This window comes from Dromiciops gliroides, chromosome 5, assembly GCF_019393635.1.
Source record: "Dromiciops gliroides isolate mDroGli1 chromosome 5, mDroGli1.pri, whole genome shotgun sequence".
Lineage (NCBI taxonomy): Eukaryota > Metazoa > Chordata > Mammalia > Microbiotheria > Microbiotheriidae > Dromiciops > Dromiciops gliroides.
Genome location: NC_057865.1, coordinates 145,834,887 through 145,847,180, shown reverse-complemented (window position 1 = coordinate 145,847,180; position 12,294 = coordinate 145,834,887). Strand labels below are relative to the sequence as shown.

General features: G+C 37.6%; 1 protein-coding gene across 1 annotated transcript; it reads right to left on the bottom strand.

Moving 5' to 3' along the window:
• Positions 1–9,960: 9,960 nt before the first annotated feature.
• On the bottom strand, positions 9,961–10,746 carry LOC122727516 (nucleoside diphosphate kinase B). Its single transcript, XM_043965099.1, has one exon. It carries the CDS (start codon positions 10,656–10,658, stop codon positions 10,200–10,202), a length of 459 nt encoding a protein of 152 aa, XP_043821034.1. The 5' UTR covers positions 10,659–10,746; the 3' UTR covers positions 9,961–10,199.
• Between the last annotated feature and the right edge of the window lie 1,548 nt (positions 10,747–12,294).

Below are 12,294 nucleotides of genomic sequence, written 5' to 3'. Positions count from 1 at the left end.
AGCTTCTCCCAGAAGCCTCCTGAGACACCAGAAACAGGGTTGTCCACACACACAACTCTAAGCTAATTGGCTGGTAGCTCTGATTGATAGGTCCCACAGGTGGTTCTATAGATGTAACTTCTGGACACTGGGCAACTTCCAGAAGCTAAAGTCACATAGTTTCTTCTCATGGCCAGAGCTCACAATCTCCCTCCCAGCAGGGGGTATCATTCCAATTCTCACAACATCCAAAATTGAGAGAGTGATATTGAAGTTTCCTGATGCTATTGTGTTACCTTCTCTGTTTTCTTATAGTATATAGCTTAGTAAATGTTACCTTGATGAATCTGGATGAAAAGCATTCGGAGTGTAGAAGTGATTACTGATATTTACTTGTAGTCTATAGTTCTTTTGACTATATTTTAGTTTCCTTCTTTATCCCTTTTTATTTTGTTATTGTTTTTGCTTTGTCAGGTAGCATGATTGTAGCACCTGCTTTTTTGGATTCACATGATGAATAATAAATTTTTTTTATCTGTTCAGTTTCATGCTTTGTATGTCTTTGTTTCTTATTTTGTTTGTTTGTTTTTGCAGGCAATGGGGGTTAAGTGACTTGCCCAGGGTCACACAGCTAGTAAGTGTCAAGTGTCTGAGGCCAGATTTGAACTCAGGTACTCCTGAATACAAGGCCAGTGCTTTATCTACTGTGCCACCTAGCTGTCCCGCCCCTGCTTTTATCAGGTTATTTAATTCTTCCCTCCTTTTATTCCTATTAATTAGTCAAGTGGACTCTCCTTTCCTCTAGTCCTGTTTATTTTTAAATTTCATTTTTTGCACCTCTTTCCAAAGAGAATGCCTAATATTCTCTTCATTATCCATCTTCTCTTTCTGTTGACTATAGACCCTCATTAGCTGGTTCATGGCTCCCATAATAAAACTTCCAAGATATCCATTCTAGCATCTCCTTCCTAGGAGATTTCTGCCTTTGCCTTGTAAAATTTGCCCCACAGACTCCCCATTTCCATTCTGCCTCACCCTCAGAACAATTGCAATTCCTGCAGGGGACAAAAAGGACATTACTTATGGTAGATTACCCCTCCCCACCATATCCCTGATTATGGAGTCCACTACTGATCTATATGCCCTCACCCCACCCCTGTTACCTTCTTTTCCCCATTTGCCTCAAAATTCCCTTCCTGGGTCTATCCCCTACCATTTCCCCAGGTGTTAGTTGCCCCAAGGAGTTCCAACTCTCTTCATCCTAAGATAAAATGAGTGGTCTTTATCAAATCTCCCAAACAACACCCAGCACAAAGTCTCTATGTCTCTTCAAAGAACATCTCTCTTCATTCTTGGGAGCATTCATCAGTTGAAGGGCAGCCAGGTGGTGCAGTGGATAGAGCACTGGCTCTAAAGTTGGAAGGACCTGAATTCAAATCTCACCTCAGGGGGCGGCTAGGTGGTGCAGTGGATAAAGCACCGGCCCTGGATTCAGGAGTACCTGAGTTCAAATCCGGCCTCAGACACTTGACGCTTACTAGCTGTGTGACCCTGGGCAAGTCACTTAACCCCCATTGCCCTGCAAAAAAACCCCAAAACCCCAAAACAAACAAACAAACAAAAAACCAAAACAAATTTCACCTCAGACATTTACTACCTGTGTGACCCTGGGCAAATAACTTAACCCCAATTGCCTTAGACATCTGGGGCCATCTCCAGTCATCCTGATGTATAGCTTGCCACTGGACCCAGATGGCTCTGGAGGAGAGAGAGAGGTTGGTGACCTTGCACATCCCTCCCTCACTTAAATCCAATTCACTGCAAGACATGTCATCACCCCAATGTCATGGTCCTCTTTGAGAATGAAGGACAAACAACAACAGCAATAACAGTTGAACTGCCTCCCATTACCAAAACAAGGCCTCCTCCCTTTTTTTCTTTTTTCAAACCACTTCTCATTTCTACACCTCAGTTTTGCTTGGGGACATCATACATTTATCTCCCTGCTATATCTCCTTTTCATGTACTCTCTCATTTTGTAATGTAGTTCCATTAAAACACACACACACACACACACACACACACACACACACACACACATTGACTTACCTGTAGGCAAGGTATTACTAGGTTCTGACCATAATACCTTCCCTGTTACCTCCATCTGACTTCCACCTTCAGCCCTATCTCCTTGTGCCCATTTACATAAGAAGCCTTTTACTGTTCTCTCTCTTGTCACTCTGTTGCAGTTACTGTCTTTGGCTGCTGCATTCATTCACCCGTCCTGTATTTCTGTTGTCTGGGGTGTTTGACAAGCAAATAATCTCAGGTCTAATTTTTTTAAAGACTTTTAAATGCTTCTGTATTATTGAACATCCATCTTTTTTTTTTCCATTTATGAGTAAGCTCAGATTTGCAGGTTTAATCACCTTGGGCTATATCCTGAGCTCCATTACTCTTCAGAACACATTATTCCATTCGTTCCCGAATTATATGGTGGTTATAGAATAATCTTGTGTTATTTGAAATTTCTTTCCTTTGTATTTGAAAGTCTTTGTCCTGATTACTTGGAGAACTTGTTGCTTCCGAATTGAATTGTTAAATTTAAACACTATGTGTCTTAAAATTTGTAGCCTTGAGGTTTTTTTTTTTTTCCTGGAAGCAAATCCTAGCATGTTGGGTGGTGGAAGATGAGGGGATCCTGAGTGAGCTTGGAGTAGGTATTAGTTCATGGGCTTTTTTTAATTTAGAATTTTATTTTTTCCCCCAATTACATGTAAAAACAATTTTGAACATCCATTTTAATACTTTGTGTTCCAAATTCTCTTTCCCCCACCCCCGCCATGAACACAAGCAATTCAATATGTTATATATGTGTAGTCAGTGGATGTGTTTTTTTTAACCTTCTTTTGGATTCCAAGTATCCTAGACCTTTGAGACAGTTGAAATTTCTTTATCTTCAGTGCATAACTTATGTTTTGGAGAGGTTTGAGAGGCCATAGAGATTAAAAAAAATGTCTAGTCTGTCATTTTGTTGATCATATGACCTGAAAGTGCTATCATCTCTTTAACTAGGAAAGTCCACATTAAGGATCTCTCCTCTCAGGCTATGACCATATATTTCTATTCCAAGTCTCCTTTGTTAGGGAGAGGAAAGACATTTACCCTCCCCCTTGTTGTTGCACACTGGAAGAAGGCACAAAGAGGAAAGGCACAGGGAAACTATTTTTTTTATATTCCATGGAAATATTGGCTAATTCTCAGTCAGTCAGTAATCCCCAGGAGATAGCCCTACCCTCTGAAATCCAGCCATAGTGAACATGCCCACATTCCTTGGTGAGGTGCCCCTCAGTTACCTCCAAACAATGGCTTATGCCAAATAATCTCATCAGGATGATCGAAGAACTTCTCACAGTGGTCTGTGACTTCCCTGTCACTGTTCCTTTACCCCCTAAAAAAGAGATAAAGACAAACAATGGAAAATTCTGGGAAGAAGACTGAGGTCTGTGCCTATCCCTAGAGGCAATATGCTATTCCTGGGTGCAGGGAGGTACTACTAAAAATGAAGAAAGTAGTGGCTCATACTTACACCACTACCTTCTCTCCTTCTCTCCTCCTCCCTGGTCATGGCTCTGGCCAGAAGGGAATTATGGATCTTTGAGCTGCCTACATCTTTTCTGTTAGCATATGTGTATGTGCCTATTGGCTTTAACTTAATGTTAATTCCATGTTTTGCATGTGTTGGAGGCCACTTTAATACCAACACACTCAGTTAAATTTTGCCATTTGGATGAAACAAGGCACTAACAAGACATTGAATAGTTAATGAAAGGAGGTAACTTGCCCTAAAACAGCAAAGTTACACAACAAGGATGCAGTGGCACTTAAATTCTCTTCTGTCCTTGTAGAAAAGCATCTAATCCTAAGGGCAGGATATGGTGAAGGACATGGCAACTCACATAGTCTTCAGAAATCCACTCATGGTAACTCTCATAGTCTTCAGAAATCCAGTGAAAGACCCCATTGGTCTTTGATTGAGACTTGTTATGTCCCTTAGGTGATTGGAAAGCTGAGATGGAGAAGTCAGTGTCAGTCAGACCCAAGATGGCTTTGTAAAGGTAATCCTTAATTAGGAAAGGAGCAGGGGTCTAAGCTTCCCCATGTTGTGGATGGGGGTGGGGGGTTGAGAGAGAAAGACTCTGCCAGGGAAATGCTGGCAAATATTAGTCCTTGTTTTTTTCTTTCTTTTTTTTTTTTGGTGAGGTAATTGGGGTTAAGTGACTTGCCTAGGGTCACACAGTTAGTAAGTGTCTGAGGTCGGATTTGAACTCAGGTCCTCCTGACTCCAGGGCTGTTGCTTTATCCACTGAGCCACCTAGCTGCCCCTAAATATTAGTCCTAACACAAGGTGATTTCTAGGTTTAGGGGGTTCTCATGATTATGAAAGATTTAAGAAAATCAAACAGATTCAGAGAAATATGCCAACATTGGACCCTGATGATTAGTTACTGTATGACTAAGGGCAAATCACTTAACCTTTCTAAGTATCATTTTTCTCATCTTTGAATTAGGGATAAATAATCTTTGCACTACCTGCCTCATGAGGTTGTTGTGAAACCATAAAATGTTATACTTAACATTGGCTATTATAATTATACTTTGCAGCTATTAAACAGTTGGCTAACAGGGGCAATTGTATATATGCTTTTTTTTTTTACCAGTCCTGAGAGTACCCATATATGCTTCTATACCAGCCTTACAGATATATTAAGGGGATCTAATAGCTCACACAATTATCTTTAGTTCTTCCTATGAGCTTCATTGACAGGAGTCCAAAGTTATTACTGCAGAGAGCTATGTATTTAGCTAGTATCATCATCAGATGATAGGCTTAGATCTGTAAGGGACTTTAAAGGTTCTTTAGTCCAAACCCCTCATTTTTTAAAAAAAATTAACATTTTTATTTAAAGTTTTGGGTCTCAAATTCTAAGCCTTCCTCTTCCCCTCCCTCCCCTCCCTGCTCCCTGAGGCAGTAAGCAATCAGATATGTTATACATGTATATTTATGTAAAATATTTCCATATTTGTCATTTTATATAAGAAGACTCAAATAAAAGAAAAAAATGAATGAAAGAAGGTAAAAAACAGCATTCTTCAGTCTGTGTTCAATCAATATCAGTTTTTTCTGAAGGCAGATAGTATGCTTCATCATCACTCTTTCGGGATTGTCTTGGATCATTCTATTGCTGAGAATAGCTAAGTCATTCACAATTCTTCATCAAGCAATATTACTGTTACTGTGTACAATGTTCTCCTGGTTCTGTTCACTTCACTATACATCAGTTCATGTAAGTCTTTCCAGGTTTTTCTGAAATCATCCTGCTTATCATTTCTTATAGCACAATAATATTCCACTGTAATCATATACTACAGCTTGTTTAGCCATTCCCCAATTGGTTGGAATTGATTCCCAATTCTTAGCCACCACAAAAAGAGCTGCTATAAATATTTTTATACAAATAGTTCCTTTTTTCTTTTTTTGAATGTCTGTGGGCTATGGCATTGTTGGATCAAAGGAGATATGCACAGTTTTATAGCCCTTTGAGCATAGTTCCAAATTGCCCTCCAGAATGGTTGGATTAGTACATAACTCCACCAACAGTGAATTAGTGTCCCAGTTTTCCCACATCCCTCCAACATCCAAAATTTTCCTTTTCCTTTTTTATTTTTGGTTATATTAGCAAATCTGATAAGTATGAGGTGTTAGCTCAGAGTTGTTTTAATGAGCATTTCTTTGATCCATAGTGATTTAGAGTATTTTTTCATATGACTATAGATAGCTTTTATTTCTTTGCCTAAAAACTGTCTGTTCATATCCTTTCATCATTTCTCAGTTGGGGAATGATTAGTATTCTTATAAATTTGACTCAGTTCTCTATATATTTGAGAAATGAGGTCTTTATCAGAGATACTTGTTACAGAAATTCTTTCCTAGTTTTCTGCTTTCCTTATAATCTTAATTGCATTGGTTTTGTTTGTGCAAAAGCTTTTAAATTTTATATAATCATAATTCTCTATTTTACATTTTGTAATACTCTCTATATCTTCTTTGGTTCTAAATTCTTCTCCTGTCCAAAAATTTGGCAGAAAAATGATTCCATGTCCTCTTAATTTGCTCATGGCATCACCCTTTTTGTGTAAATCATGAACCCATTTTGACCTTATTTTGGTATACAGTGTGAGATGTTGGTCTATACCTATAGTTTCTGCCATACTGTTTTCCAGTTTCCCCAGCAGTTTTTGTCAAATAATGAGTTTTTGTTCCAAAAGCTTGGATCTTTGGGTTTATCATATACTAGATTATTGAAGTCATTTATCATAGTGCAATTTGTATCTATTCTATTCCATTGATTTATCACTCTATTTCTTAGCCTGTACCAGATTGTTTTGATAATTACTGCTTTATAATACAGTTTGAGATCTGGTACAGCTAGACCACCTTCTTTCCTATTTTTTCATTGATTTCCTTGGTATTCTTGAGCTTTTGTTCTTCCAGATAAATTTTATTATTATTTTTCTAGATCTATAAAATATTTTTGATAGTTTGGTATGGCACTAAATAAATAAATTTAGATAGGATTGTCATTTTTGTTATATTGGCCTGGCCTATCCATGTGCAATTAATTTTTTCCCCAATTGTTTAGATAAACCCTTCATTTTTAATAATAAAATTAATCTTATTTTTTTAAATGTGTCTGACCTTTTTCTCTTTTCCCCTCCTGTCAGCTCCATCAATCACTTAATAACACTTAGCTTTTACAAAGGGACATTTATTTCAAAAATTTAACAAGAACAAAATACAAGTATTTCCCCTCCTCCTCTCCTAGGCCTGTTTCCCCCAAACACAAACACTTAAGGCCTTGGGGGCAATAGTCTTACTCTTGCCTAAGTTACTTCATTAGTTCAGGGTCTGTACTGCATTGGTCCCACCAGTTTCACATCCTGGAATGGGAAAGAGTAAGTGCAGAGGATAAGGATTGAGGACCATTATAAGAAGAAGGTCCCCCAAATCCAAGAAAAAAAAGAGAAAGAAAGAACTGTGGAGTATAGATGCTGATTGAACCATATTATTTCTTTTGTTTTGGGTGCTGTTGGTTTTTTTTTTTCTTTCTATTTTGAGGTTTTGCATCACTGCTCTGATTCTTTCTCTTGTAACAGGATTAATGCAGAAATAGGATTAATGTTATTATGTGTATATATATGTGTGTGTGTAAATATATATATATCTATATGTATATGTATAGAGATACATAGATATAACCTATATCAGATTACCTGCTTTCTAGGGGAGGGGGGAGGGAGGGGTGGGAGGGAGAAAAATCTGAAATTGTAAAGCATGTATAAACAAAAGTTGAGAACTATCTTTACATGTAATGGAAAAAATAAAATACCTCATACATTAAAAAAAAAAATAAGAAGAAGGTCCCAACATCTCTTCCCTTGCAGCATGGTCTCCAGCCATGAGCAAAGGAGTCCATCTATGATCAGAGAAGCAGAAAGGACTGAGGCAAGAGAGGAACAAGGCCTTGTGAGTGCCTTGTCAAAGAGCATCACCTTCAGTATGTAGTGAGCCAACCAGAACCACTGACAGAATATCTGTGCATCCCTCATGGTCTCACTAAGTTACTTCCCAGATATCATCATGATTCTCCTGGAAGACTTCCCATGGAGGGGCAGCTAAGTGGCACAGTGGATAAAGCACTGGCCCTGGATTCAGGAGGACCTGAGTTCAAATCCGGCCCCAAACACTTAACACTTAATAGCTGTGTGACCCTGGGCAAGTCACTTAACCCTCATTGCCTTGCCAAAAAACAAAACAAACAAAAAAAAAACTTCCTAGCCTTTCCACATGGAGAGAAGCCATTTATGTTACTGAGTGCACGTGCCATGCCTTTGTGACCTCTATGTGATATGTCTTTGTTGTTATGTTTCTGTAATATTATTTTGTATTATATTTCATGATAATGGGATGCATTCTGTTGATTTCCCCCCATCTTGTGTTTTATCAGGCTTGAATTACTGCAGCAAACCCTATTACATCATAGTGGGTAAGTTTTCAATGTGCTGCATTCTGTTTATTAACCTTCAGTGTCTGTGTTAATAAGTGAGATTTGGCACATGATATTCTTTCTTGGTTGAGTTCTGATCAGGCTTAAACAGAGGATGTTTCATCAAATGATCTGGATAACTATACCCTTTTCATATGCATTTAGAACAGTTTATGTAGTCAGGAACTTGTGACCTGTATGTATGGGTGTGTTTGATTTTTGGGAATTTTAAAATAATTTTTCCTATTTCTTCCTTATGTACTGATCCACTCCAGTAGAATGTAAGTTTCTAGAGGGTAGAAATTGTTTCACTTTGTCTTTTGTCCCTAGAACAGTGTTTTGCATATTTTATGTTTTCTGAATTGAACTGCTTATTGCAGGGATATTTTTAAATAATCAGCCATTTCCATTTGGTCATCAAATTAATTTAGCATATAGGTAATAATAATATTCTCAATTAAAACAATCTGTTTTATCTTAATTACAGCTCCTTTCTGAGTCTGAATTTTGCCATTTTGTACTCTCTAATTAATTGAACTGATGGTTTATTATCATGGTCTATTTGAAAGGGAATGGAGTTTGGATTCCAGTCTTACCTTGTGATATACATATATATTTTTTTTCAGAGCAAAGAGAGTTAAGTGACTTGCCCAGGGTCACACAGCTAGTAAGTGTTAAGTGTCTAAGGCTAGGTTTGAACTCAGGTCCTCCTGAATCCAGGGCCAGTGCTTTATCCACTGTGCCACCTAGCTGCTCCTACCTTGTGATATTTACAGTCTATCTGAGTAAGTCAGTTACTTCTCTAAGCCTTCATTTCCATATTTGAAATTGAGGAAAATAATACTTGCTGATACCTATATCACAGGGCTGAGATAATGCATGCTTTGTATCACAGTGTTCAATGAAAATGAAAACTACAATTATTACCCATAGTAATTGCTAGTCTATTAATAATTAGAGTAAAAATAATAAAGATGACAATGAAATGTTGGCTTTGTTTTTCTTTTTAGATAATCAACTACAGTTTTGTCAGTTGAATTGTTTTGCTAGCTTCATTCTGCTTTTTAATTACTATTTCATCTTTTCCAACTGGAAAAGTTAGGCCAGCTGCTTTGTTTTCAAGTTCTCTAGGTAGAAACTTATTATATTTTTCCTTGTCTTTTTAAAATTACCATAAGCATTTAAATCAATAAATTTCCCTTTATATTGTGTTTTGGCAGCATACCATACATTTTGATTAATTATATCTAGATTTTCTGGTTTTTTTGGTTGTTATTTTTGAAAAAAAAAAAAAAGAATGTTTTGTTCTCTGGATTTTCTCCCTGACCCAGACATTACTTAAGTATCCTAAAATTTTCATATGGTCGAGACTCATTGAATTCTGCTTTTGTACTTTATTTCTAATTGTATTGAATTATGGTGTGAGAATGTGGCATGTGGAATTTCTTTCTTTTTGTATTTGTTAAAATGTCTTTATATTCTAGCATATGACTCATTTTTGTGAACTATGTGAACCTGTTTGAAAAGAGTACATTCTCTGGTGTTCCATTGAGTTCTCTCCATATACCAATTAGTATTATCTTATTTATTATATTGTTTAACTCTACTTGAGCTTTTGTATGCTAATAATAGGTATTTGAATTCTTTAATTACAATTATAATACTTTCCATTTCTTTCTTCATTTGTCATCTCTCTCTTACATATTTTATTGCTAGATGTTTGGGATATATACTTTTAGTATTGTTGTTTTATTACATTTTCTACATTGCAATGTACCTATTTCCTATTTTTTAAAAAAATCTCTCAATGCTTTTTGCTTTGAAATCTAATCTTTCTGATACTATAATAGCAACCTTTTTTTTGTACTTAGCATTTTTTTTTATTTTTTTATTTTTTTATTTCCAAGGCTTTATTGAACAGGGTTACAAGACTGTTTTAGAAAATGCTGGTTCCAATTCCTTTCAATCCCCTGGCATGAGATGTATTCAGGGATAGACACATACACACAGACATACACACATATTCATACTCTGTGATGAAGACACACACATGCACATGCATACCACAGCTACTAAGAGTGGTGGGTCCAGTTTATATCCATTTTTTAAATCTTATTCATAGACCCAGTCATGGGCACAAGACTTATAGTCAACCAGTTCTTCAGGTTTAAACCACAGGCTGATCTCCTTCTCAGCACTTTTTACAGAATCACTGCCATGAATGATGTTCCTGCCAACTTGAATGCAGAAGTCCCCACGAATGGTTCCTGGCTTAGAATCAGCTGGGTTAGTCTCCCCCAGCATCACTCTGCCTGTCTTCACCACATTCAAGCCCTCCCAGACCATGGCTACAACAGGTCCTGAGTTCATGTATTTCACAAGCCCAGGGAAAAATGGCCTGTCCTTCAGGTCAACATAATGCTGTTTCAGATGTTCTTCTGAGGCCCTAAGGAACTTCATGCCCACAAGGCGGAATCCCTTCTGCTCGAAACGTTTGATGATTTCCCCGACCAGGCCCCGCTGGACGCCGTCGGGCTTGATGGCAATGAAGGTGCGCTCGGTGTTGGCCATGGTCCAGGGAAGCTTAGGCTGGAGCAGGAGAAGCAGGCAGCTATGGGTGCGGCGGAGGTGGCAGCTGGACCCGAAGAGTCTGCACTTCACTCTGTACTTAGCATTTTAATCAATGACTTGGATGAGGGCACAGAAGACATGCTTATGAAGTTGGCAGCTAACACAAAAGATAGAGATGGAAGGCAGAGTCAGTATACAAAAAGACCCTGACAGACTGAGATGATAGACCAAATTTAATGAGATGAAATCTTTTAGGGATAGATGTAAAATTCTATAATCAACTGTAAAATCCTAGTCTATGGGAGGCATGGCTAGAAAAAAGTTCACATTAAAAAAATCTTAGATTTTGGGGGCAGCTAGGTGGCACAGGGGATAAAGCACCAGCCCTGGATTCAGGAGGACCTGAGTTCAAATCCAGCCTCAGACACTTGACAATTACTAGCTGTGTGACCCTGGGCAAGTCACTTAACCCTCATTGCCCTGCAGAAGAAAAACAAACAAAAAATCTTAGATTTTCAAGCTTAATATGAGCAAAATTGTGGCATGGAAGTTAAAGCTGACTTTATCTTAAGTTTAAGTAACAAGAGCATAATATATAGAAGGAGGAGGTAGTAGTCCCACTGTATTCTGTGCTAGTCAGACCATATCTGGCATATTCTATTGGTTTTTGAGTTGCCACTTTTTTAGGAAAGACACTGACAAACTGGATTGGAGCCAGAACAGCCTTTTTTGAGGGAAATGGAGACCATGTCATATAAAGCGCAGTTGAAGGAACTGGGGACATTGAGCCCAGGTAAAGGTTCAAACCTATGGGGCATGATAACTGTCTGTAAGTATTTGAAAGGCTGCCATGTAGAAGAGGAATTAAAAACATAAACATTTCTATTTAAAGATTTTGTTTTGTTTTGGTTTTTTGCAGGGCAATGAGAGGTAAGTGGCTTGCCCAAGGTCACACAGCTATTTAAAGTTTTGAGTTCTAAATTTTATCCTTCCCTCCCTCCCCTCCCTGCTTCCTGAGGTGGTAAGAAGTCAGAAATGGGCTATACACGTACAATTATGTAAAACATTATCATATTAGTCATTTTGTACAAGAAAACTTGAATAAAATAAAAAATGAAAGTGAAAATAGCATCCTTTAGTCTGTGTTCAATCAATAACACTTAGAAGAATTCTGAATGAACCCTGAGAAAACAAATAAAAGAATCAATTAGAAATTGCAGAGAAACTGATTTCAGTTTAAAGGAAGAAATTTTTCTTTTTTCTTTCTTTCTTTCTTTCTTTCTTTCTTTCTTTCTTTTTTTTTTTTGCGGGGCAACGAGGGTTAAGTGATTTTTCTCAGGGTCACACAGCTACTAAATGTCAAGTGTCTAAGGTCACATTTGAACTCAGGTCCTCCTGAATCCAGGGCCAGAACTTTATGAACTGTGCCACCTACCTGGCCCTGAAACTTCTTAATATTTAGAGTTTTCCAAAAATGGATTGGTTTCCTATAACTGAGGAGGTGTGGAGTTTCTATCACTAGAGAGCAGTGATTCAAAAACTTTTTGCCCTCAGGACCCCCTTACATTCTTACAAATTATTGAAGACCCTAAAGAGCATTTATATATATCTATTGACATTTATTCTACTATAAACT